At 32.0% G+C, this 27,873-nt stretch overlaps 1 protein-coding gene across 3 annotated transcripts; it reads right to left on the bottom strand.

The window, feature by feature from the left end:
* Positions 1 to 27,873, bottom strand: LOC105255192 (elongation of very long chain fatty acids protein AAEL008004). 3 transcript variants are annotated; one of them, XM_011264322.3, is made up of 8 exons: positions 27,403 to 27,873; positions 10,875 to 11,005; positions 7,646 to 7,836; positions 6,813 to 6,893; positions 5,920 to 6,003; positions 4,649 to 4,705; positions 4,458 to 4,563; positions 1 to 3,727 (listed from the first exon to the last, which is right to left on the bottom strand). In XM_011264322.3, exons 2-8 carry the CDS (start codon positions 10,930 to 10,932, stop codon positions 3,168 to 3,170), a joined length of 1,137 nt encoding a protein of 378 aa, XP_011262624.1. In that variant the 5' UTR covers positions 10,933 to 11,005; positions 27,403 to 27,873; the 3' UTR covers positions 1 to 3,167. The 3 variants fall into 3 exon arrangements, with proteins under 3 accessions (XP_011262624.1, XP_011262625.1, XP_011262626.1); XM_011264323.3 differs by lacking the exon at positions 6,813 to 6,893; XM_011264324.3 differs by lacking the exon at positions 5,920 to 6,003.

The raw sequence follows: 27,873 nt of genomic DNA on the forward strand, positions 1-27,873 counted from the left end.
TACAGGATACAGGAATAGTAAATAGACTTATATTTTTCACAAAAATACATCATGTAATACATGTAATTAACCAATTGTGCGATTAATTTTTGTTACAATAAAATGTAAAAGTTCTCTCAATGTAAGAGCACTTGGAATTGTCACAGATCACTCTCTCATGAGATTGGCCCATAAATCGCTTTCGACGTATCCCATCTCGACGAGCACTTGCAACAAAACAACTTCAAGCTCTCGGCCGAGTGGGAGAGAATTCGTTGGATTGTTCACGTATATTTTTTTTTGTACCATGCATATGTATTTAATATCCATTATCGCTACAGCGATCATTTTACGGCCGATATTTAATATAAAAGAATTCAACGATGGTATTTTACAAACTTTAAAAACGGCAAATTTAGACAGTCGCATGGACGCTCACGTACAGTATATGTAAAAAATTATTGCAAATAGATCGCAATCGAAGAGCTTACTATCAATTTAGATAACAAAGGAATTAATCTTTTGATAATAAATGATATAAAATCTGTTTAGTAAGTGATACATTTCTATTTGTTTATGAAAGGGAAGAAAATATAATAAATCAAGGCTTTGTATATAAAAATAAGCTCTTCAATTATACACATCTATATTATTCAAATTATAAGATTCGAAGAAAGGGCAGTAATCAGACTGGAGGTTTAAGAAGAATCGAAACCTCAAGTCATTTCTTTGACACGTTTTTGTTTTTTTTTTCTTATGTACGTAGCCGCAACTCTATAATTCTATCCTATTGCGATTTTATACAGTTTTCGCTTCTTATACATACGCGCATGTGGATTTATATAAATTAGCACTTTGACCCCTCAATTCGATTTTTTTTATTTCGATAGCACGAAGTGTAGCTTGGCGATCGTTGCACCTCGAACTTCTCTTTTAATATAATATAAAACTAACTTACCTATATGTACAAGATGTATTATATATGAAATGCGCGAAGCGAACAAGAAATGCCTGCCATTTCGATTGTGTTCATTCTTCGACTTCTATTTAGGAGGGCTTAAAAGAACCGATAATTTTTCACCCGTTTTCAATCATATCCAATCTTTGAGAGATTTATTCAACATTGCAAAAGAAATATTTATATTTTTTTTAATTTCATATTCATTTTTTATATAATTTAACGATTTATCGATTGTAATCTTATTCTAAGAGTTCGTCTTATTCTCCTGAAGAGATTCTCAATACATAAGTCGAAGAATTAACGATCGTAGCAGGAAAATCTAACGCTTCGCGTATTCACACGCGTTAAATAGTGACAACCGAGATGACGAATGATCCGCGATAGGCGTCGCGATACCAGAACCGGACGTCGACTACTGGGCGCACGAAGAAGGAAAAAGAAAAAAAAAGGGTCGAGTCTCTCTCGCGAGTCGACGTACACGATCACAGAAGTCGGTTACTGATATTTCGAACCGATGTTTTTGGGCTTTAAATATTGAGCAAAAGCACGCCTGTCTTCAAGATACGCTCGTGTCGACGCGATCATATCCCTACTCCTATTTAACTCTAACGTTCATATTTTTGAGGATTTATGATTCGATTGAATAAATTTAGATTAATTCATTATGAATCGTTTTAATTAAAAAGAAATTAATTCATAATATTATATAAAGTATAAAATTTCAATATTAAATTTTATTCAATCATATCTTGAATTATGAATATACTATAACTATTGTGTGTAATATATAAAAAGTAAAATTTTTAGAATTTACGTAATAGCGAGAGAAAGAAAGAGAGTAAGAGTTTAATAACTTTGACAAGACAATAATGCACATAGCATTACCGTAAAATTGTAACGAATAAAATCGGATGTTCAACGACTTTTATCACAACGTATATTTCTCGCACTCCGATCTATAGCGGTCCTTTTGTACTGATAAAGTCGAAAAATCTTACATTAAAATCCACTCGTCTCATCCGACTCGATTAAGATCATTAGACTTTTTCGACAAAACGTGCGCAAATTCTACGCGTGTCTCTACGCAATCGAAATGTAAATGAAAAAAAATATTTAACATACTACGTCAAAATATAACTATTGTAATTTACCGTTATTCATGTAATTTCTTCTATTATGTCAGAATTTATTTTTATCAAGCTAGAAGGAATGCACTTTCCGATATTGCATTCCGCAAAAATGATCATTAAGTATTTCCTATTGCGAAAACGACGGATAAGAAATGTCAATGCAATGATTTATTGACCGATTTATAACTACCGTGATTCCCAGAAAGATAAAAGATTACTTTGTTCAAAACAAAATCAATTGTCATTACTTTATTCATAAAAAATCAATCTGTTCCGAATAAGCGTCATCACTTTGTTCATAAAAAATCAATTTGTTCCGAATAAGCGTCATCACTTTGTTCATAAAAAATCAATTTATTCCGAATATGCAAAGATTACGAAGATCTTTCGTGTAATTAAATTTATATTTATTTTTTAAATAAACAACTCTCTTTTTTTCCAATGCTCGTGAACATTAGTTAATTATCAATACCGAATCATTTACTCGAGAATAACGTATATTATCATCAAAGCTTTTTTCCATATAGCATTCTATGTCCAAAAGACAGGACATCCTGAAAATGTCTAATCGCCCAAAGATATTTTCTGGATACCTTCTGGACATCTTTTGGATATGCATGCTGTGTGGGTTCAAATCGCAGGTTTATTCATTTGCTTTGCTCAACATTTCGCATTTTGATACCGTCATTAAAAAAAAAACCGTTCGTTTCTTATACTCATAGGAGCATGAAGATACGATCCGTCCGAGCGTCCTTTTGCAACAGTTACGGAATTACGATTGCGTGCGATTTTAGCTAAAATTAGCTAGAGAGTTGCCACGCGTTCGTAAATATCAATGTTTGTATACCGCGAGCCGAAAGCGTGCGACGCAATTTTGTACTTTTTTTTTTTACATAAAGATGCGTCGATCTCGATGAGTCCTTCGATCCTTCGCATAATATATAATAATATTGGCAGATTAAGGATAAAGAAAAAGAAAAGGAGAGAAAGAAAGGAAGAGATAAAAGAAAGCCCGTTGGATCTTTCGATAATTCCGCGGAAAAACACGGCGTCGCGTGGCGAGAGAAGATCGACTAGGCTAAGCGTTCGCTCGAAAGTCACTCGACATTCGCGAACGATTTTCGGAGGCTGAGCTCGGTCGCTAAGCTTTCGCCTTTCACATAATAGTCGGCAGCATCCCTCCTTCTAGGTGAGGAACCGTTGGCAACGCCGTTAGCGATATTGCCATTCGCAACGCCATTTGCCCCGCCATTGACGATGCCATTGGAGATGCCATTGGAAACGCCGTTAGCGACGCCATTCGCGTATTTATCCTTCGATTGATCATCCTTGGCGATGCCGTTTATCACCATATTCGATTTGCCAGGCCTCTTTTGCTGATAGCTCTGTTGGTAGAACTCTTTGAATAGGAAGAGAAACATGACGGCGTGCAGACCGATCCACCAGACAAACGCCTTCGGATAGTTGCACTCGATGAAGAGCAATTGGAAGGCGTGAACCATGATGGCGATGAACTGTAGCATCTGGAATGCAGTCAGATACTTCTTCCACCACAGGTATGGTTGTACCTTTGGACCCATCGCCGCCAGAAGATAATACGTATACATCACGATGTGGACAAAAGTGTTTAATAAACCGAAGAAAGTCGAGTGGCCACCTGAAAGATCAAGCACATTAGCAAAAATTAACATAAAAATCTTTGCCTACTTCTGGTTTACCGTTTATCGGAGACAATATTATAAAAAATTATAAGAGAAGAGATGTCGCGCGTATTTCTAAGATTATTTATAAATTAATTGTTATAAAAAAGTATGAGTCAATCTTTTTTATGAAATTTAATTACCATATTGCTCGGTGCTATTATAAAAGAAGAATATCATTATTGCTATTACGAAAGAAATATTTATATTGAGTTTTTTTTTAAATGATACTAGCTTATGAAAATGAGTTTATCACACGATTATTTAAAATTAAAGAAGGAAACATGTTCAAATTCTCTCAAAAAAAACTTCCGTTTGAAAAACATATTTATACTTCTATGTGTTGTATAATGAATACTAAAATAATAATTAAATAATTTAAAAATAATTAATAATAGTAAATAATTTAAAATAATAATAAATAATTTAAAGATGGTATAAAATATGAAGAAAAAACAGTTATTTTGTTCTAATTTTTTAAAGAGCGTAATCAGCGTGACTTGCATGAGGTTTCGTAACAACCATTGCAACCATACAAATGCATTTGTATATACATGAAGAAAGACTCAGCTCTCTAGAATACAACGCAAAAGATTGTGCGATGACATTGACATAAATTAGTTTTGCAAAATCAAGCAAGTTAAATAAATACATAAGGAATTTTGATAAACAATTCTTTTTACCTACCGGGTGTAAACTTGACACCAAACCATACCGACATAGGCATACAACCATGATGAATCACATGCAATGTAGACACATGATTGTTTTTCTTTCTCAGCACAAAGAAAATCTGAAAAGATACACATAATCAGCACATGAAGATTAAAATTAAATATATTTTGATATATAAAAAGAAATATTTAAAATATACGTACCGTGTCCATGAATTCGGTAAATTTCGAGAAGTAATACCACCAGCTTGCGTAGACCATCTGCGATTTTGAAACATCAATTAGGAGGGCATTCTCAATTGCTCCTTTTCTATCTCAAATTTATGTACAAAATTCTTTTTCACTTTATTTTCTATATTCGACAAATTTTATCCTCAAAAATAATATTTCCAAATTTCTTTTATATTCCTGAACCGGATTAAAATTTGATCTCTGTTATGTATACACTTAAAAGGTCCTTAAACATTTATGATATACAAGTAAATTAGAATTAGTTTCATTTAGAGACACTACACGTGTTAGATTTGAAAAAAAAAAAATAGTTTCTTAATCGATTAAACGTGTATTGATAATTATCACATGAATGTAAATAGGATGAAAATAGAAACATTGAATGTATATATGTAGACTTTTTAGGACCTTTAAAAAGTAATTTTCAGATAGTGTTTGCAGATATGTAAAAAGAACATGTGCAAGAACATATCGACATAATATATATCGTCATACATTGGTACATTCGAGAGTCCGTGAAAGAATAACCGTCATTAACAACGGAGTGCGTCTCAGTATAATGTGTGGTACAATGACAGGAATTAATGTAATGCGATGATGCATGAATGAGAGGTGCCTACATAGCCTTATAGCGTGCTCGTTACTGCTTTTAAAAGACGCAGTATTTCTCGTCGCAACATATGTGTTAAATAGTGTTAATTACACAGGCGATTAACTACAGTTTAGTTCGATAAAGATACTCTACATATAACAAGTTCTACTAAATATGACCATTACCTGACGAGGTTTTAGCTTTTCTTTAATATATATATATATATATATATATATATATATATATATATATAAAGATACATATATAAATATAAATATACATATACTTAAATATACATATATAGACTACAGTGAATACAGTGCCTATCGAAGTAATACAGAACCGGTCACATTGATCACTTACAGAAAATTAATCAAATTCTTGACAAAAGAGAAAAAGTTCTTTAAATAATCCTTCAAAGGAAAAGATAATTATTAATTTATATATCAGAAAAAAAGTTTAACACATAAAATATAAAAAAAAATTCACATTCATAAGCATGATGTTGCCCTTTTTTTTTCGTCGAAATTTCGAGTTAATTTTTTTAAATTAATCAGTAGTGTGAAATTAGACACACTATATAGGAAGAAAAAAAATAACATTATAAAATGAGAAAGGATGATTCTGTTAATCACATAAACACATAACCCACCCTTAGTACTTCAGGTCTGTCGCTGTAGTCTACAGGTTGACACCTTAGAGAATAGTCTCCAGTCAGCCAGCCGGATATCCCTATCTGCAACCACATTCGCCCAGAGGCCATTCGCCGATCAATCAAGGGAATCAAGATTAGAAGGAAAGGTATATAAAGTAGTGTTGCGTAAGCCTAACTAAAAGAACTATGCTCTAACATATATGCTTTACAAATGTCGCACCTTCTATCAAAAAGCAGTCGCAATTAGAAGAGAGAAAGAAAAATTATTCCGATTTTTTTATATGTATTCTAAAAAATTGAATATTTTAGATTTCGGTTAAAGAATAATTAGAGAATGATTTTTTGTTAAAATCATCACATGTGATGATTCTAACAAAAAAATAGCTCTGCAATTGCAACTACTTTACAACAAGATGCAATACATATTCAACACATCCGATTGACAGCTGCCCAATTTTCGTTGATATACAGGAATAGCGAAGCTATTCTAAGCTTGCGAAAGGTGTATCGAGGCGCTCGAAGGACATGCCGAAGGTTCTTTATGCGAAATGAACAGGCAAGCGTAAGCTCTTCCGCGCCTAATCGCACGCCTCTGCATCATTTATTCGCCCTTGCAGTCAAAGCCTCCTTTCGGACAGAGAAAGTTCGGGCTTCCTTTCAGACAAAATCATACAGTTGCAATAATGAGTAATCCCAAGATATATATCAGCGGTTCCACAGCTTGGTGATAATCTGTCAAGACTATATATATATATATATCGGTGAATAAATCGATTCAATTCCATGATCATAGTTGAAATTGTCGTCTCGTTGAAATATGGGAGATTTGTCTCGTAACAGTATCAACTAAATTACAGACTTTTAACTACCAGCACTTGACACGCACTTACCCTTATCGCGGTGGGGCTGTTAGAATAATCCACCGGTTGACAGCGAAAACTATACTGGTCCCACCATCCGCCCATCAGACACTATACGTTGCAAAAGAAACGTACAATCGTGCTTTTACATAACTTTGTCATTGGCGCATTCTCCAATTGCCATTCGTTCGCGAATTTGCGATAAATTTATTGAAAAACTTGCTTTTTTTACTAGATATTATATTATATTTAAAAAATTGGTTTCAGAAAACGCATAAGTTTAATCAGGAATGCACTAATGACAAATATATTGGTTGCAAACAATCAAATTGTTTGTCGCGACTGTAAAATAGAAAGTTTTTGTTAAGTTCGCTTCGCGTTCCAGTGGCTGCGGACACGGAAAGATCATGAAATCATCAGTTAAATAATAACGTGCTATACCTTGAGATCATTATCATTCGTTTTCAACCGTGTCGCGATGAGTATCGATGATTTCGAGACTCAATGATGATTTGAAAAATCCGAAGCTGCATGAATTGCAGAAATCCAGAATTTATGAATAATTGAAAAGTTTTAAATTTCAAAAACGAAATTTTATATTCGAATTTTATACTGATTCACATTTTTTAAAAAGATTCTCCCATTTGTTTCTACTATTTCTAAAATGTGAATATCTTAGATTATACGAAATATATTTGCATAATAAAAAATACAGAAGGACGAAGAACCGCTGAAATGAAAAACAGGAATAATCTTCAACTCTTTGTCTCCTGAAAAAATTGCTTTACATTGGATAAACATTTTCTTCAATGTCTGTTTTTTCATGACAGCTTGTATTACGAGAGCAAATATCGGATTCTCACCTCATAAAACAGCCACGCGGAGAAGATCACTTGAAACAGGTTGTAGACTACCAGAGTATTCTTAAGCTGGAAAGGTTTTCGGTTCTCCATAAGCTTCGGACCCAATGTTTTGACAACGTAGACATAAGTAATGCAAATGAACAGCGTGGGAAAAGGTGAACTCATCAGCAACCAATCAGTCGTCCTTGTATCTATAAAAAAACATCAAAGCAATTCACGAGAGTGGAAATTTCATTCACCTCTTAAAAAAATCGAAAATTAGCGATACGCCATCTCGTTTAATGCAATTATAATTTTTCAAATGGACACATCAAACAAGATACACGAGAAAGATTCAAACTGCGTACAATTATGATTATATTAGTGCATACATGGGATAGACAAAATAATGTGAACACCTGAAGAATATTTTATATTTGTTAATTAATAAGATGTTAGGCCATTATTTGTCTCTAATACAGCTTCAATTTTCCTTGGAATAGAGAATCATGCAATTTTTGAATAGTCCAGTGGAATACTGTCCCATTCTTTTATCGAAATATCTGTCAATTGCTTCAGAAATATTGGAAGAGAAAATCAGCTTCTCATTCTCTTTTCCAAAATTGCCCATGATTCGATGATACTTAAATCGTACTAGTCAAAAAAGATGTTGAAGTTCATTTTAATTCAAATCAAGATTGATCTTTTCTAGCTATGAGTACGTTATTATCTTAAAAAGTGATAATTATTTGATAGAAGAATAGAACAATATCCTACTAGAAACTATTCAAAAATTGCATGGTTCTATTCCAAGGAGAATTGAAGCTATATTAAAAGCAAATGGTAGTTCAATACCTTATTGAACAAATATAGTATTTATTTTTCAGGTGTTCACATTATTTTGTCTACCACCAAGGGAATATTTTATATAATAATCATATCATTAAAAAGAGGAATTGATACGACTTCATCCTTTATTTAATCAATATTGAATTATCAAATTTATGTTATTTGGTGTTTCTTGCTACTTTTCAGAAGCAATCGCGCAAAAATAAATCTCTTTGGTTTTATGGTAGCAACAAAGTAACCGCGATGTACAACAAATATGCGGATATGACCGTGAGCGATATCCTTCTTTCTCGCCCGCAACGGACGTGATCTAGTGATCATGATTTAACGGCGGTAAAAATTATTGCCTTGTCCTTGGATACCATCACCTCGAAGGACTCCAGGCATTCACATGACGTCCTTTCATGTGATGTCTGGCGCAAGTCATTCCTTTTTCACTCATGCGCTATTCTCGTCCTTCGACGGTTCAATCACCTGCCCTTGCTTTTCCTGTGACGTAGATTGGTACATATTTGCGCTGCATGGAGATTAGTTCCTTAAAACTTCTTGTCAAACGAAAATCAACGAATTGATGATCGAAACGAATAAAAACCAGTAAATATGTTCGGTTTCATTTATGTAAACGCACAAGAGATTATGTAAATTCTTTTGGGAAAATACATACGAATAAGAATTATAATGCATTTACATATGTCGGAAAATATTTTAGTGTTTATACATGAAAAATTTACATAATTATGTAATTATGTAACTAAGAAAAATTGCTTGTATTATCTGTAAATGGAAATATTATTCTTATGAAATAATTATTCTTATAAGAAAAGGGATATATATCTGTATAATCAGTAACTTTGTTCAGCAATTTAAAAAAAAATAGAAATAAAAAAAATATATTTATGAAAAATTATGTGCTCTTTGCAGGAAAAAAACGTGTATGTTTTATTTCAAAACATTAATTTTTTCTTTATTAATATTACAACGATTGCAAATTCATTATACATGCAACAAATTCGTGCTTTTCACATTGAAATTATCAGTGAAATAAATACTTAACTTTGAATTGAGATTCCCATATGTTAATGAAATAATTTTAATTTATAAATATTTTAATTTATTTTAGTGTACATGCTGTTGCGCGTATATTTTGTATTCTGAGCAAATATCAATTAATATATCTCAATAAGAATACAAAAGTAGTTGTTCTCTTTAATTAAGTTACATGTCAATAAAATAATTTTAAATTATAAATATTTTAATTTCATTGTTTTAATGTACACACTGTTGCGCGTATATTTTGTATTCTGAGCGAATATCAATTAATATATATCGATAAGAATATAAAAGAGTTGTTCTCTTTAATTAAGTAAACGACCAAGCGATTAGATTAATCGCATCAATAAAAATTGTAATCATAAGATATCGGATTTTTCTCGAAAAATTGGCTAATTACAAAAAAATTAAAATCGGCTAATTAAAAAAAAACTGCGATAAAACATACTTTGACAGCACGTTATTCGTATGGAATAGAGAATTATTAATTACTTTACTAATTTTGTGAATTCAATCACTATCATAATAATGTTTTTATTGTTTTCGAAATGGGATAATAATAGTCTCAGAAACACGATCCTCTTTTTGATCGGTCTGCTCTACTTCTCGCAATGCAAGATTTTTTGACGTAAAAAATATTTTTATGAATTCACCAATTTCCATGGAATATATGTATATATTTAGAGAATTGTAATAAGGCATAAAACACACACACGTCCGCGGGATAAAAGTCAAAAATATAGTTCCTCTTTAAATATTTATGGCTTCCGAAGAGATCCTATTAATATATCAATTCACAAACTGTAAAGAATCCGTACGAATTTTTAACGCAATTTAAATCAACGAACAAAACTTTATTAATTATTTAAATGTGATCATATATTGAGATGTAAAATTGAAATTACAAAAACTTTAGTTACACAAAAAACTATTCTACAATCTATAAATCTCATAAATAACCGTAAAGAAGCAAGAATGAATTAAAGAGACATAATACGAGATTAACAATACATTCCGCGAAATTATTCAACAGCTATTAAACAAAATTTAACGAAATATAACGATAATTTTAATACTATCGCGCGTTATTTATTGTTTCTTTTTTCAAAAGTTAATCATATCCAAGTTAAAAAATCCAAAAAAATATACCGCAAAACATTCATGTATCACGCAGCTCTTGAAATGATCGCACTACTACGTAATCGTCAATTATAACATGTCGATGATGTCACCATGCATGTTTCTAGACACGATAGATTTGAATTTTTCCGTGTTCTGTGTTATTATCAATCAAATTATTAGCCGGTATGTAAAGAAACATGTATGCGTTTTGCTTACTGCTTAGACTCACCTGCATGTTTATCCAACATATCATGGAACCGGTCTATGTATTGCATTATAATCGACATGATGCCAGAGAGCTATCCTGAGGTCTACTTTGGAAATCTGGAACGAAGTCTATCACTCCCTCGGCGATCTTTTCTGAAAAGCAAAATAATGAATTCTCAAATTATAATCAAAGAAAACTGTCAAACAATGAATTCTTGAATTAATCAAAGAAAGCTGTCAAACAAATGTTAATTCTACAAGATAACGTGACATTAAGACTCATATAGACATAACGATATTCCGAATCCTTTTAAACAATATTTATCTTTTTTATTAAAAATCTGATATGTATAATAAAAATAAAATAAATAAAAATTGGTCGAATATATAAAGTTCCCTCTTTTCTCCTCAATTAATTAAAACGTGTATATAGAATTTATTGATCTGCTGTTTTATTAGTTACATGATGACAAATACATATTTTGTTCAAATCATATGCTCTCTCTCGATGGCAGACCTTAAGCTATTCAAACCATCGAATTCTGAGGACGATCATTATTTTATAGCTATCAAATTTTTCCTTCGCGAAAACGATTACGCGACACAATTGGACACAACGCCATCGCGCAATTCATCGGATTCGACCATGAAACGACAGAGTGGCCTTGAACCATTATACCAAACACGCCCGTTCGTTCGTATACAACACGATTGAATTTTAATTCTTTCGCGACTCAGGAGAGGACGAGTGCTCCTACGAATACACAAACAACACAGTTTTGCTCGACACTGTATCGTGCATTTCTCCTCGCAATCCTGAAATCACTAATGCTTTCCAATTCTGAACTCTTACCAATCCGAGATTGACACAATATCTGTATTTAATATAATATAATATATATATATATATATATATATATATATATGTATATATATTAAACATAATATATCAGTCAATTAAGCTTGTGGATTAAATATGACAAAATGATGACTTTTCGATTAAAAAATATCAAATTTTAAAAATCATTAAATAAATGGAAACTATAATAATTTTATTATTATATGACAATTATGTTGCATATGTTCTACCTGTGCAAAACTATCAATTATATTTATTTAGCCTGTTTCATAAAAAAGTAAAAAAAATTATATACTTGAACTATTATACTTTGTAAAATGATAAGAATTAAAAAAATTGCTTGATAAAATTGAAGTGTGAAACAAGCTTAAATTAATCGATCGACGCTAATTGGATAGTTAATATATGCGTGAAAATCTTGGATTTGGAAACATTTCTTCATATTCTTGTAAAAGGCAACTGTGAAACTACAGATTAAAAAATAATTTGTGAAAAATAATTTTAGTATAAAACTAAAGATTAAACTTGTATAACGCTCCATAACATTTTAATAAAAAAGATTAAACGTGTATAACACTCCATAACATTTTATAAAAAAAATATATTATTTCGATTTCTACGGAGAAATTTCGAGACAGAGAACGACATTAATTACAAGTTGCCGAGTAACCTACTGCTCGTTTGTACCATTCAATAACCTGTTAAATTTCATGAGCAAAATTCTTGCATTAATTTTAAATAAATAACCATTGATCTCATTCCTTTCGCCTTGTACGAATTTTATATGAAGTGAGAAATGAGAAGAGAAACCGTCTCCAAATCTAAAGAAGATTTCGATTTTCACAATTAATTATTGATAAGATATCTATTTTATAGATATTATTTATCGTATAAATTACATATGTATGTACAACACGTATAGTTTTAAGTACCATTTCCGATTCAGAACTCCTTGAGTGTCGGTGAGAGTCATTCTGAGAGTCATAACAAACTGACCATGATTAATGATATATTTTTGCGTGGTCGTCTCGCGGGCGTAAAAAAATGAATTTTTCAGAGGATTGCGAAGAGCAAGGAGAAAAGGATCCAGGTCGAGAACGAATGGAGGTCCTCTCGAGCGATCGTCGGCTTTGGATGTTTTGCCTGCTTGCAAAACGAAAAGCCGAAAACGCGCCGAGCAAGCGAAATACCGCCGGGATTATGTTGCGAAAACTGTATACATTATAACAGAGCCGCGCGACGGCACAGAAAACGGGCCGGATCGTATATATGCGTGTCTGTTGTATGTGCGTTACGCAAGAAATCGGTCGCACCTGCGCAAGCATGTGTGCGTGCCGTTTGTCACCGTCTACCTGAAATCATCATCTAATCTAATCGAAGAAAGAAAGAAAAATCGAGAGAACGAGCATTTTTTGCACAAGCCCATACTTAATATTAATACCTTAGCAATCTCGTGTAATGATTTATGGTACGGTCCGTATCCAGCAGTTTGGCAGCAACAACAATTTTTTATCGATTAATATGCGACCTATATATTTTATTCGAACATACTTCTGGACCAAATTAACGCATAATTTTTGTTTTCACTTTTTCTTTAAAATTTTTCGTTAAAATTTAAATATCAGCTTTTAAAGAAAAAGTGGAAAAAAATTATTAAATTTTAATCGTTAATTTTGTCCAGGAGTATATTTTACAAACATTCGCATTTTTTCCGTACTGTAATTATCTCGAACGAGTCGTGATTAGCATTTGAAATTTTTTTTCTTTATCTCATTCTCTTTTTTTCATTATCTCGCATTTAGTGTCCATTGATCTCATTCAAGCTAAATATATTGTAAATGCTCAATGTATTGTGCCTGCACATCCACCGAATAATGTTAAGTGATAACGCCTTGTTGAAATTAAATGAGAAAAAAGGTCCGGGAATGCGGAAAAATTTATTCATATGTCAAAGTGAATTTGCTCGATGAATAAATTCGCGAGAGGCCTCATTTATTTTCCTCGCGTTTCATTTTCGCGATAGAGAACATTGCGCTCTACACATAGGTCAGTATCTTTATTTAGCCTATAAGACGCACCTGCCTGCGTTTATTTATAATTCAAGATAAAATTGTAAAGCGATGATAACAATTTCACGAAGCCATATATATTTTATATTATCGCTTATAAAAATCCGTCTTCCTCGAATCTTAATCGATACTTTAATAATCGATATATACGATATCATCGATTAAAAGAATCGCATCACTTATAGAAATAAGGAGATCGTTACTTTAATAAACAAAAACATATATCAATATCATCGAATTATATTTTAATTATCATTTATTTATTACTACATGCTTTAATGATTTTATGAACACGAGCAAAACAGCTCTTGGAGCAGAAAAAAAAATTTATTCATTTATTTGTGTTTTCTGGGGAGTAATGCAATTTTTTTGATCGATATGTGTGCTATACTGAAATGTAGCACACATGTGTTTAAAAAAATATATTTTTTTTTGTAATTACAAAAATACCTCTGCTCAGGTATATCTACAACGATAGTATTTCTTATAGGAACAGCGACGAAGTGGCGAGGTCGCCTCGATTTTATCTACTTGCGCAAATAAACGGCAGGATGCTATCTACTGGTTGCATAATGATTTTTACGATAATCGCGGGGCAGCATAATGAGTTCGCGTAACGCATCAGCCCGAAGGGCTAAATCGGGACGTGATACAACATCGTCGACGACAACGACGGTAATGACGACGGCGATGACGATGACGATGCCAGTAGCTGCGCCCACTGGAACGCGTCCAATCTTATGGACGCCGGTCGTGAAAGTGTTTTTAAAGCCCGAATCGTCGTCGTTGATACGTCCCGTGGAATCAGCTGCGTTAAACGAGAACCGCAGGAAAGTTAACAAACATACCTCACGCCAGTAACGGATTTCAGGAATTCAGGCCCCACACATTACTTCAATTTAATTCGCATGACAGAAAAAACTCTTTACCTCTTCTTTCGATTCAAGAATGGCAGCGATGAAAAAGTATCAGTGATTGCAAAATTTGAATCTTTCCAAGAGAATCGTTTGTGTAATATTTGTCCTTTTTTCTTCTACAAGCTTTGAATTTAGATATAAAAAATAACATTTTATTTAGACACGAAGAATGATAGTAATTGCAAGAACATTCGAAAAAAATCGAGTTAAACTCCCGGGACATATTTTTTTCGTTGTTTATGCTTGCTTCAAATTGACCACGCTTTACGTTATTAGATATAAGAATAATATTCTCGTCATGTCTGCGCGATTTGTCAAAGTTAGACGCATGCGGTACTGCTTGATGCGGCAGGCTGAAAGTGCAAGTATACCTATTATATACGACGCAACCAGCCGGTGCACTTAAGTAATAGTAACTCGCGCGCTTGAGTAACGGAACGAAGAAAGATGGCAAAGACGCAAAGAGAGAGAGAGAGAGAGAGAGAGAGGGAGAAAGAGGAGAGCAGAAAGAAAAAGAAAGAAAGAGAGAGAATAGAGAAAGGTCTATCGCAGACCCGGCATGCCGTCGTCGTTGACACTCCGAGAAATTGCGGTCGCGTGCTGTCACTGTCCAGCGCGCCGGAGAAAAGTGCCGGATCGACGACTGTTGCAGATTACGGCTTCGATATAATGAACCCACAGTTGGCTCTCGACAAAGTGCAAAATTATGAAATTTCATTGCAGCATCTCTCCCCCTGCTTGATCAAAATACTTTCTATATGTGTATTTATACATGCATTTATGCAGGGAGTCAGGGCAATTTCTTCCCAAAAATGCTCCTGTAGCTTATCTCGAGAGCTTATCTTTTCGAAACACTATAATAAAGTATTTTTTCATCGAGTACTTTTCAAGTTATGAGGCTTGAAATAATCTCTTAATTTTATATAAATCATAAAATATCTAGTAAAATATTCATTTTTCGATTATCTTACCTTAATACTTTTATGTACAAAATAATGAGAGAAATCAATTGGTGTAAATAAAACACATAATTGTTTCGAAAAAAAAAATACGTAATTGTTAATTGCAAATTACATATTTTTTCTTCGAAGCAATTATGTATTTTCCTTACACTAATTGATTCCTCTTTCATTATTTTGTACATAAAAGTATTAAGGTAAGATAATCGAAAAATTAATATTTTACTAGATATTTTATGGTTTATGTAAAATTAAGAGATTATTTCAAGCCTCATAACTCGAAAAATTCTCAATAAAAAAATACTTTATTATAGTAGTATTTAGAAAAGTTCTCGAGTTACAAGAGTTTTTTTTTGGAAAGAGATTGCCCTGACACCTTGCATATACATGCATATGTAAATATAAATTAGTTGCATAACAAGTTCTTATTTTCATCATAAACATGTCTCCTTTTCTCATTTTTTAGCATTAATTGCACAATTATCTAATAAAAACGATAATATATTTCTGATGCGAATAAAATACATCGTATTATAGTCCTTTTATATTTTCTTTTACTTCGCATTTTAGTTTTTTATTAGCGAGCAATCATACAAATTATCTCCGCTTCTCATTCTAAGATATCAATACTTAAATTCTTGATGCAATGCTGTAAAAAAAGCTAATACTTAGATATACGCGGAAATGTAAAATAATAATTTTCCTCTGCATATATCTCTGTCTCTCTGCTTTTCTTAGATTAATGTGGAATTACTTGTAAAAACGATAATATACATATTAAATACCTCACCTTTGTTATTTGCATTTGTAATTTATATATATATTTAAAAAATGTGTAATTGCAACGATTACAAATTGCAAAGATATAAAAATACGTAATGCGAGGTTAAACATGTATGAGGTATAACATGTACATTATCAATTTTATAAATAATTCACCATAGAAACATGCCGCATAATCAAATTTCATAATTTTATACTTCGTCGATGCATATATATATATATATATATATATATATATATATAATACGACTAATAAATGTTAAATTATTTCGTTACCTAGGAATTCATGGAACGACGGAAAGTGCAAATGAAACTCTTGTGAATTCTCATATTATGCGATGCAATTGCATAACGATTGGGATGAAGAGATCGCGGTGGTAGATGAAAAAAAAATAAAGAAAAAAGGAAATATATAAGACGCAAGTCCAACTGATAGCATGCAATATAATCTATTACCGGAAAAAAGAAGGCGGAATTGGGGAAATTATAAACGCGAGCGAACATGGTGACACTTTATCGCGATCCCACTATCGTGCGGTTACGTCTTCGACAACAATGTATTTCTCGTTTAGACAGGGTGTAAACATCGCGTACTTTCTCTTGAACTGCGAACGCTGGAGTCTGAAATGAGAGAGGAAACGCCGTTCTTCTCCACGATTCTTGAAACACTGATGCGATCTTGAAGGATCGAAAATTGAAAAATTTCGCACCTATGTAACTATTGTAAGTGAATCTTAAATGTTTAATCTTTGCTTAATTTCGCAAAAATTTCAAAAAATTATATTATTGCCGAAAATAATATCCGAAATCAATAATTCCTATCAATAATAAATAATAAAAAAAAGAAATGATAAAATTCTTCAAATCATGGTCAGTTTGCATTTCTAACGTAAAAAAAATTTATAGAAAAATATAATAAATTTTAATTTATTACTACATCTCTTTTCCCACACAGTGTTATTTTTGAAAAAAAAATAAATTTGAGTGCAGTGAATGATTTTCTTTATTATTATGAATGCATGATTTTCTTTATTATTATGAGAAATCGTCAAGATGGCACGTATTTGTAAATTGTATTTCGGCAAGGCATTTCTTTTTTTCCTCGCCGTAATCGACATATCTTATTATTAAATTATCGACACGTAATAAAAGATACATGCAATCATCGACAAGAGCGTGTCGAAACCGTCATCTCTTAACTAATTATTATAATTGTTTATCTGATTATGGCTCAGAAAAAATAAATTTTAACAAAGGAATTTAAAATTGTTTTATAAAAAAATCACACACATTTTTTACGTGTATAAACAATACAAACATCGAAAAATGAAAAACGATAAATAAAAAAAACATATGTGACAATAACGAAAAAAAAATATTATCACACTCCTGACGATAAATCATTTTGATTATAGCCCAGAAGTCAATTTTAGCAAAGGAATTTAAAAGTTGTTTTATAAAAAAATCACACACATTTTTTACGTGTATAAACAATACAAACATCGAAAAATGAAAAACAATAAATAAAAAAACATATGTGACAATAACGAAGAAAAAGTATTATCACACTCGTGACGATAAATCATTTTGAATACTGATTACTGTGATTTCTCGATTACAGTAAAAAAAACACAGTAAAAAAAAACAAATTTTAGCAAAAGAATTAAAAATGCATACTTTATAAACTGTACATGAAGAATTAAGATATATAATAAATAAGAACAATACGTGACGATGAAACGAAGTATCACAATCGTGATAATAAATCATTCCGAACATTTTTTTTCGCGCAAGATTATGCAAATATTAAAGCATTGATAAGATGCCATGATTAAATATGAGCAAGATCAAAATTGATAAATTTTAATCGAAACGGATTTCTTAATCGCAACATCAACTATTCATAGCGCTCTGCTAACAAAGACAAAGCGTGATTTTCAAGGTCTCTCAAGGTCCTTTCTTTTCGAGGTAACATTCAGGGACACGTGTCTTCGATTGAGGAAGAGGCTCATTAATTGTATAAATTTTGGCAGCTGTTCAATGCCATTCAGCCAAAATTTTAATAATAACACCATAGTAATTTTCGCCTTCGGTGTAATTCACCACGTTTACATAAGAAGATTGGGAAACTACAAGGACTGACAAAATACAAGATATTCTACATAACTTGCAGTACAGTTAAAGTATTTTTTCATTGAGTACTTTTCGAGTTATGAGAAATAATCTCTTAAATTGAAATAATCTCTTAATTTTACATAAACCATAAAATATCTAATAAAATATTTATTTTTCGATTATGTTACTTTTATGTACAAAATAATAAAGAGGAATCAATTGATGTAAAGAAAACATATAATATATATAATAATAACCATATACCCATATAACCATATATATTGTTTCGAAGAAAAAATATGTAATTTGCAATTAACAATTATATTTTTTCTTTTCGAAACAATTATGTGTTTTCTTTACATCAATTGATTGCTCTCATTATTTTGTACATAAAAGTATTAAGGTAAGATAATTGAAAAATGAATATTTTACTAGATATTTTATGGTTTATGTAAAATTAAGAGATTATTTCAAGCCTCATAACTCGCAAAGTACTCGATGAAAAAATACTTTATTGTGATGTTTCGAAAAGCTCTCGAGATAAGCTACAAGAGCTTTTTTGAGAAGAAATTGCCCTGATTCCCTGTGTATATATATTTAATGAAGTATGTATGCAAAAAGCTTTAAGTAATGTAATTAATAGCTATTTGGCTTTTATTACAATAAAGAGCTTCTTATTGTATTCAATCGAATAAGAAATGCACGAATGACGTAAATTTAATGCGCGGTGACCTCGAACAGCCTCAGTTATGCATGGAAAGTTTGTTGCGACTCATGATCAGTGATTTATGCTAAACGCCGGTCAACCACATCTATAATTTATTTTTGTTCGCATCTTCTCCCCTCTCCTCTCTCCTTATCGATCTAAATTTCGATCGACTAGGAAAAAATGTTCAGAATAGAATAAAAACATTTATTATTATCCTAAAGATTAAGTCCTACAAACTTAAAAAAAAAATAGAAAATATTATATAAATTTAATAATAGTCATTTTAGATAAGTGTAGAATAGTAGTACATTTTATACGTAATGTAGAAAATAAGTAAAGATGAAGGATTTATTCATCGTAATATTTTCTATATAATATTAGAAAAGATTGTCTCTCTCAATCGCAAAGAGTATAATCGGAAAAACCGAAAAAATTAGATAACCGGTTTTGCAGACCAACTTGGATTTAAATGTGATATCGAAAACGGAATATGAATTAATATACGACGAACGTGGGAATGGATGCGGATCTCATCCGTTAAGAACGCGAAGTGTCGAATGTGAACGTTGTACCTCTCTCGATATTTATGCACTTCTCAAATACTTATCTTCTCGGCTCATATTTATGTAAGTAAATACTGCGAATTATGCAAGATACCTTCAATATTATAAAAACCGATAAATTTGTTTTCCGCTTTTTTTTCTTTTTTTACAGCCTGTTATACAACATAATCGAGGGATCAATGTCTAATTGTCTAATTGGATGTCATTTTAATCTCGCTTTATCTGAAATTAAGCGGCTGCTGCGACTGTCCTCGAATGTGGATCACGAGTATGCACAATGCGGATACGTGCATTAACGTATATATAACACGAAGCTGCACGTGCGTACGATAAGGCCGGGATGATGAGACCGGGACAAGGTCGCGGCGATTTCGTGAGGAAACGGGTATTCGTGACTCTTGTACGAGTCAAGAGGTAATTTGACGGTTAGTGAGAGATAACGTTAAGTCTGGTGATAATTTTGGCGATACTCATAGAGAGAAGCGTGATACAAAAACTGTTTATTTTACTTGTAAGTATTTGCGGCTGCTTTTCGAAGAGAACTTGCCATTATAGACAAGACGTTCGTGAAGAAATGACGTTCTAATGATCCGAGAAGAAGTGGCCTTTGCCATTTCTTCTAAAGTTGCACAACAAAATTGCAGTCGCGTACCTCTGATCCCAAAGGAGAGACGCTACGAAATATCATCAAGTTGTGAGAATGATTATTAGAATGAGAAGAAAAATAATCGTTAACTTTGAAGGCAAAAAAATAAGAAATCTTCACGTTACTACGACTACGAGAGATATCAAAGAATTTAATAATGTAATAATTACACAAGTGTAAGATTGTTCTGTCCGTCATCTGCATTATTTAAACTGATGGCTTGAAGCAGCAATGAATTTTACATCGAGTGTTTAATAGCAGGAATTTTTCTGAACTTACATAAATCGAAATATATTTAATCTTCGATATATATATATATATATATATATGTGTAATATTAAATATATATTTAAGATATATTGTCTTTTGCTAATGAATTAAATTTTAGATTTTTAGCTTTAAATTCACAGAATATAATTTGAATTCCTTATTGTTCGAATGGAATATGAACTCGAGGAAATGGAGTATAATTACTCTAACCCCAGGTACGGGCTCCAATTTTCTTTGAAAATTACACCTGTCAGTGAAGATATGCAAACGTTACATGGGTGAAGCTTTTTAAACTACAATTTGTATACGAATAATTGAAATCATCACATTTAATCATCATATTTAATCATCATATTACAAAATTATCCATCTCCGGGCGTTTTAATATATTAATATATTAATATATTACATTAATATATTTTGTATTAATATATTATATTATATGATATGAATCATTTGATGATTTCAGTTATTCGTACACAAACTGTAGTTTAAAAAGCTTCATCTATATAACGTCTAGCTTCAGAAAGGTGTAATTCTGAAAGAAAATTGAAACACATTCTTGGGTATACAGTAATTATACTCCATTTTCTCGAGGTCATGTTCTATTCGAAAAATAATGAAATTACATTCTGCGAACTTAATGGAAAATTTAAAATTTAATCCATTGCAATGGATAATATATTTTAAATATATATTTAATATTACATATATCGAAGATTGAATATATATATAGATTAATTATGTCCAAGTTCACGAAAAACTCTGTTTTACAAATATGCAATTAATAATATCGTTATGTGTTTTTCATTAAAATGTCTCTGATGATAAATAATAATAATAGTATTATTCTCCATGATAAATAATGTACAAAAAAATAAAAATTCTTCGAAAATGGACAACATAAATTATCCAGATTGTATTTTCGCAACAACAACGTTATAATCGACATAAACTTGCCATATTCTATAACATTAATAATTTCGGAATATGTTAATTAGCCAATACTGTTATATTATTTCAATTGTTACATTATTTAAGGCCCATTAAAATTTATTTATTTTCAAGCTGTATGTATCTTTGCGATTCTTTAAAACGATTAGTCGCAATATCACTTGGCCCGATTTAAGAGAATATTGCAACAATCACACCTATTCATACACATTTACTTCAAACTGATCGCGTGCGTTATGTATATCCGTTACGTTATATACGCAGAGTACTCATAAATTCACTTGTAATTGGAGAGACTGTCGTTATTTCGACACATTAAAAAAGGAAAGTCGCGGCTTTAAATAAATTAAAAAAAAAATTTCACTCGCGCTAGAGAGATAATACACGCGAATTTTAGAACACACTGTATTGCATCGGGTTATTTCACCCGCGGATGATGAGCGGATCACGAAACGGGTAAGGTCGATGATGTAACCGAGAAGCGAGAAAGCGGATCCTAAATCTCGCAAGTCGACCTTCGATCATTTTTGTTTCCGTGTGCTTTTACACGTAACGTTTCGAATTCTCAAATATTCTCCAGGTACAAGAGAGGAAACAAAGGGTCCAGATCGAGGAGATCGATTTTTTTCGCAAACAATCTCACATCGAACGATCGGCCAGCAGCCTCAGCGGAGCTGCAGCAAGCAGCGCGGGGAAAGTGCATAGCTGCATGAAGTTGTAACTTGCCGAGAGTCGCTGTAATGCATTAATGGCGGCGCGGGGAGAGACAGAGAGAAAGAGAGAGAAAGAGAAAGAGATGCGGGCGAGAAGTAGAGGAAGGCAGGGAGAGAATCCCCTTATATAAGCGCCATATTAAAGTCCTTCCTCAACGTCGTCGATGGGCTGCCGCGAATGAAAACAGTCGAAACCTGTTATCAGCAACCTTTCGAGAGATCCTCGATAAATCTAACAGTTCTATTACGTTCGATCATACGTGCAGGCTTACATCGAGAAACGTCAGATCTCGCAATTGTCACATTTAAAAAAAAAAGAAAATTGCAAATGATTTCAATCCCAGGACTGCAAGGTGATTTAATCGTGATTAAATTATCATGAAATTTGCAATTACGCGGTAGCTTTCGACTTATCGGAAAATCTAGTCGTCTCGGAATCGTATATCTTTGAACATAATGTCTCTTTCATGTAAAAGGCTCGCGATACGATCATCAGGCGGCAAGATAAACACGACAAGCCAAAGACACACGCGTGTCGCGCGTAATGAGAGCAGCAAAGTAATAGGTTCGTTGAACGAGTGCGCACGAATGCAAAACGAAAACGGACATTCCGGCCTTGGTCGATCGGCGAACGCGGTGGACTTTGCCCGCCCGGTATGTGCAAATCGCGCGCGACTTTCATTTATTAATGAAACCCCGACGTTAATGACGAAGTCGGCGGGGCATGAGATCGCGAATTTCGTACACGAGAAAAATACACGGGCACATCCGCACATGAGCGCGTGCGCGCGATCCCGCGCGGCCAGACCTGTTGAAAAATTCGGGAGAAAGCAGGACTCGTTTCGATCTCTGTCAGAAAATTTGCCGATCGTGTCGCAACGGCACGTTTCACGTAATAGGTAGAATAAGTTGGCGCGCGCTGCCACGAGCCAGCTGACAAGCTGACAATGTGGCCGCGCTGCGAGATCCTCGGGCTTGTTGCGGGATATTTAGTCGAAATTCAGCTGACGGACGCATCGATGGATGGATCAATGATCGTCGATATTGAGCAAGTGAATCGATCCAAGATCGATAGCTACGCGCTTGTTCAAGACTGTATAAAAAGTGCGTGGCGCGTGTTCTTTTTGCATCATGCGTATGGATTATACAACAGCTTTTACCGATTGCGTTACTGTATACAGTGGCCGGTTAGTTAAGCAGAAACTAGTTTACTCGGTTTACACAGGATTCCGCAAAACCGCCATATCATTCCAATGGTAGAATAACGCTGGCTAATTATTTAATTATTTTTGCGCAATTTCATTTACATGCGTATTTTTTGCCTAAACAGTTACACATGATATGGTGATTTAAAATGATAATGTACCTTTAGATTTAAAATGATAATATCTTTAATGATATAATTTTGTATAACATACATATAAATTACACGTATAAATTATACTATAAATTTATACTACGTATAATTTATACGTGTAATTTATATGTAAATGCGCAAAAAATATAATTATTTATAATTGTAAAAAAAATTGTTTTAAAATGATATGTTAAGAAAATTATAAGAATATATATAGATGATTATTCGCATCTTCAAAATATATAGAGAGATAATTAAAGAGCGTAATTAGAAAAGGAGATAATTAAAGAGCGTAATTAGAAAAAATAAACCATTGAAAAAATGTATCTTGCTATCTATGTACCTGTAATATTTATTAGTCGTACACTGATTATTAGGCGCCGTAATTTTATTGGTAATATTTCGTTATGTTCTATTTCGTTTGAAACTAGCTCTAATCATCTGTAACGAGAATGAAAGATCTTGAAAAAAATATGGGAAAATTATTTCACACTTATGGGAGCTGAAGAAAAATTCTACATCCTTTCTCCTTTTCGTTAAATATTAATATACACCTACACAAATAAATACTCGGTTGAGGCAATTTGTTTTCTTTTTCTTTTTTCTTTACCGATTCTGCCACACATCGATTTATTTACGTGTCTGCAAATATTTCTTAATATATCAAAACGTAAGATGCTAAACATCACCCCTTTCAACGTGTAAAAATTGGCTGAGAGGAAATAAATATTGATAAGTATTATATTATTAAAATCGAGAATCATTAAAAATAATAAAATTCATCATATCAAAAAATGAAATAATTCACATAATTCACATAATTCACATAATTCACATAATTGACATAATTAACATAATCGCCTGGCAAATATCACGATGTCGATAACAAAATTTACATATGTACATATATACATATAACATTAATTTTCAGATTGCACCATAATATCATAATATCATATGTAATTATTTTTTTAATTTGTAAAAAATTACTTTTAAAATAAATCTTTCTACGATAATCATTTTTTTATCAAATTTGACGTAACATTAAAATAACATTTCGTTTGTGCAAACTAACTCCTGCATACGCTATTTGAATTATATATTTTAATGTTATTTCTCTTTTTTCTAGTAATGTTTAATTTAATCTTTAATTATCGACACTTATTTTTTAATTTTTACATAAGCAAGGTTATTTTCATTAATCAAATTCACATTACTTTTTGATCCAGTTGTGTCATTATACTTATTGTTAGATTAGTCTCTAAATAACATACTAATTTTATTTTGCGATTTCGTATATTCTTAATGAGATATATAAATAACTATTGATATTAATTATTGATGTTAACTATATAAATAATTATTGATTTTACTTTATAGATTTCGCATTTTTTAATGACTATAGTTAAATATAAGTTAAATATATAAGATGGATACTTATGTGTATGCATATGAATTGATGATTCTCTTCTGTCTACAAAGATTAAATAAGTATACGAATACAAATGTCAAGATAAAACTATTCGTTCAAATTATACTCATTATGTATCATTTTATACTGATCATCTTCATTATTTGATAAATAAACACGATAAATGACGGTCATAAAGTGGATTAAATGGATTAGTTGGATTAGACATTTGGATTAGATTTAAAAATATTTGCGTTTATCGCGAAATTATATGCGCGAAAAAATAAATATTTACAATCTTTCGTCACCGGTAATTACACAATAACTTAAGCATGACAATAAATTTTTAAATGCAAGAAATTGAATTTATAAAATGAGCTGTTTTTTTTAAATATCGTATATGATAAGAGTTCCAAAAATTTTATATGTAAGAAAAAAATTGATATCAAAGAAATAATTAAATCTCATAAATTTTGTAGGAAGAGATATATCGTTTTGTCCGCGAAAGTTTTTTATTATGAATAATATCGTGCAAGAAACAATGTTGGAATCTCAGTCTCGGAACATCCACGGATAATAACACAACATTGCGTGTTACGTATCGCGTATCGTGCGACAATTAATCATACTACACCATTGTTACATTATGTAACGTAGAATAACATGATATATATTCACGACTACGTGATTTTGTAGCTGAAACGTGATTATTTTATTTCGAAACGGTCGGCTCGTATAAATCTCCAAAATGAAAGATATGATCAATGTGGTTCAAGCACATATTATTTTTAGTAGATAGAATACATATCTGACAAGGAGATAATAAATAAATGATAGAAAGGAGGAAAAAAAAGAAAAGAGAATTAAAGCTTCGGATATTAAGTAGTAAGTAAGTGCTTTCATTCGACATTAAAGAAACACATGTTACAATTTATCTATCTACTTATCACGAACGCCTTATCTGTAGAAACCACCAACGATAAAAGGTATGAAAGACCGTTCTTTACTAGGGCAAAAAACTTCTCAAAATAAAAAATAAATAAAAATAAATAAAAATAAATAATAAATAATAAGAAGATAAAAATAAAGAATAATAAGAAAATTCAAGTGTCTAAAGAGAAAAATTAAAATATCACATAATGAAAAGTATGAAACTGAGGTTTACAAATATTGTCGACTTTTTGTCTTTAATAATGACAAAAAAATAATGGTGACAGGAAGCTACGGGGAATATCATAACGATCATGGAAGCTTTCGACTTGTTGTTGCAATATTGTGTAAACGATCATCCCGTTTTGCTAATCGCAAAACAAAATGAACGTAGAGGAACGCAGGTTGCATCGTGAAACGTTGACTCAAGGCTTTCCTCGGTATATAAGGATAGCCTAACGACTATAAATACGTTCATTAAATGCTCTCATAGTCTGTTGCGAACGAGTGGAACGTGAATCGAAGTCAAATCAAGCGCTTGAGGTGATTCATAAAAGAAGACAAATAAAAAGGAAGAAAGGAAGGAAGGAAAGAAGAAAGGAAGGAGACGGTATTTCGTATGCATTCGAGCAAGTGAACTGAGGCAAACAATCAATCGATAACTGAGGAAATAATTGAAATCACGGACACAGACAGTGCTCCAACTATCATAGGACTCGTGCTCATCAATAATTTAATTTAATTTCCGATCTCGCAAAACCCAAATATCAATAAAATTTTTCATTTGCTGCTAAGATCGAAATCAACAATTTCGATGTCATAAATAGATGATTGATCCGTGTAATACACACTCTTCGCATCAAAAATGAAACACATCGAAATTGAACTAATCCCGATTTCCTCAACGACGAATAATTTATTTATAGACAATTCCCTTCTTCAAGAAAAACGATAGATTTTAATAATTTTTATTCGATATACAAATTATTCGACAAATAATAAATTATTATATTTATTCTCATATGAAAAATTGCATAATATAAAAGATAACTTATGAAAAAATGATTACATTATTATATTAATATTATGATAAAAACTTTTAATTCTATTTATAATAACTCTAATATTTAAAAAAAATCATTATTATACCATTACTTTATCACATTTATTATCATGTTATCATTTAATATTATTAATATTATTAATACTATTATTCGCCGCTGCGAGAAATCAGAATTGAAAAAATAAAAATTTCTTTTTAATCGTATCAAGAAAAAATCCCTCACAATACTTACTATCGGAAGATCGCGTACGAATTGGTCAACGTTGGTCCAAAAACCGTAACACACACTACAATCTTCGTGACACTTCGACGTAAGCGAAAGTAGCCTTCTTTCCTTCTTCTTCTGTCTCTATCTCTCCCTCTTTTTCTGGCTGCTCACCGTTCTTGACTGTTCTCTCAACTTTCAGGCGACTACGGGACAAGGAAGAACGAAGGGAGTCGAAAGGATCGGCACGACGGGATATCAGCGATTCTGTAGGATCTTGACGCGTCGCGAAAAAATTCAAATACGAAAACCTCTTCAGCCTCTCCGAAATTGCAAGTGCTAATTTTATGTTCGACAAACCGAATGTTGTTTCGGGCGAAAATGTAATTAAAAAAAAATTAAAGAAAAGGAAAAAAAAGATACCGAGCGTTATCGAGCGCGTCAAAAGCGTCGAACGCACTACCGTCGTGCCAACTCGCGGACTGGCGAACGTAATGC

This window comes from Camponotus floridanus, unplaced genomic scaffold, assembly GCF_003227725.1.
Source record: "Camponotus floridanus strain SB8 unplaced genomic scaffold, Cflo_v7.5 scaffold45, whole genome shotgun sequence".
NCBI classification, from domain to species: domain Eukaryota; kingdom Metazoa; phylum Arthropoda; class Insecta; order Hymenoptera; family Formicidae; genus Camponotus; species Camponotus floridanus.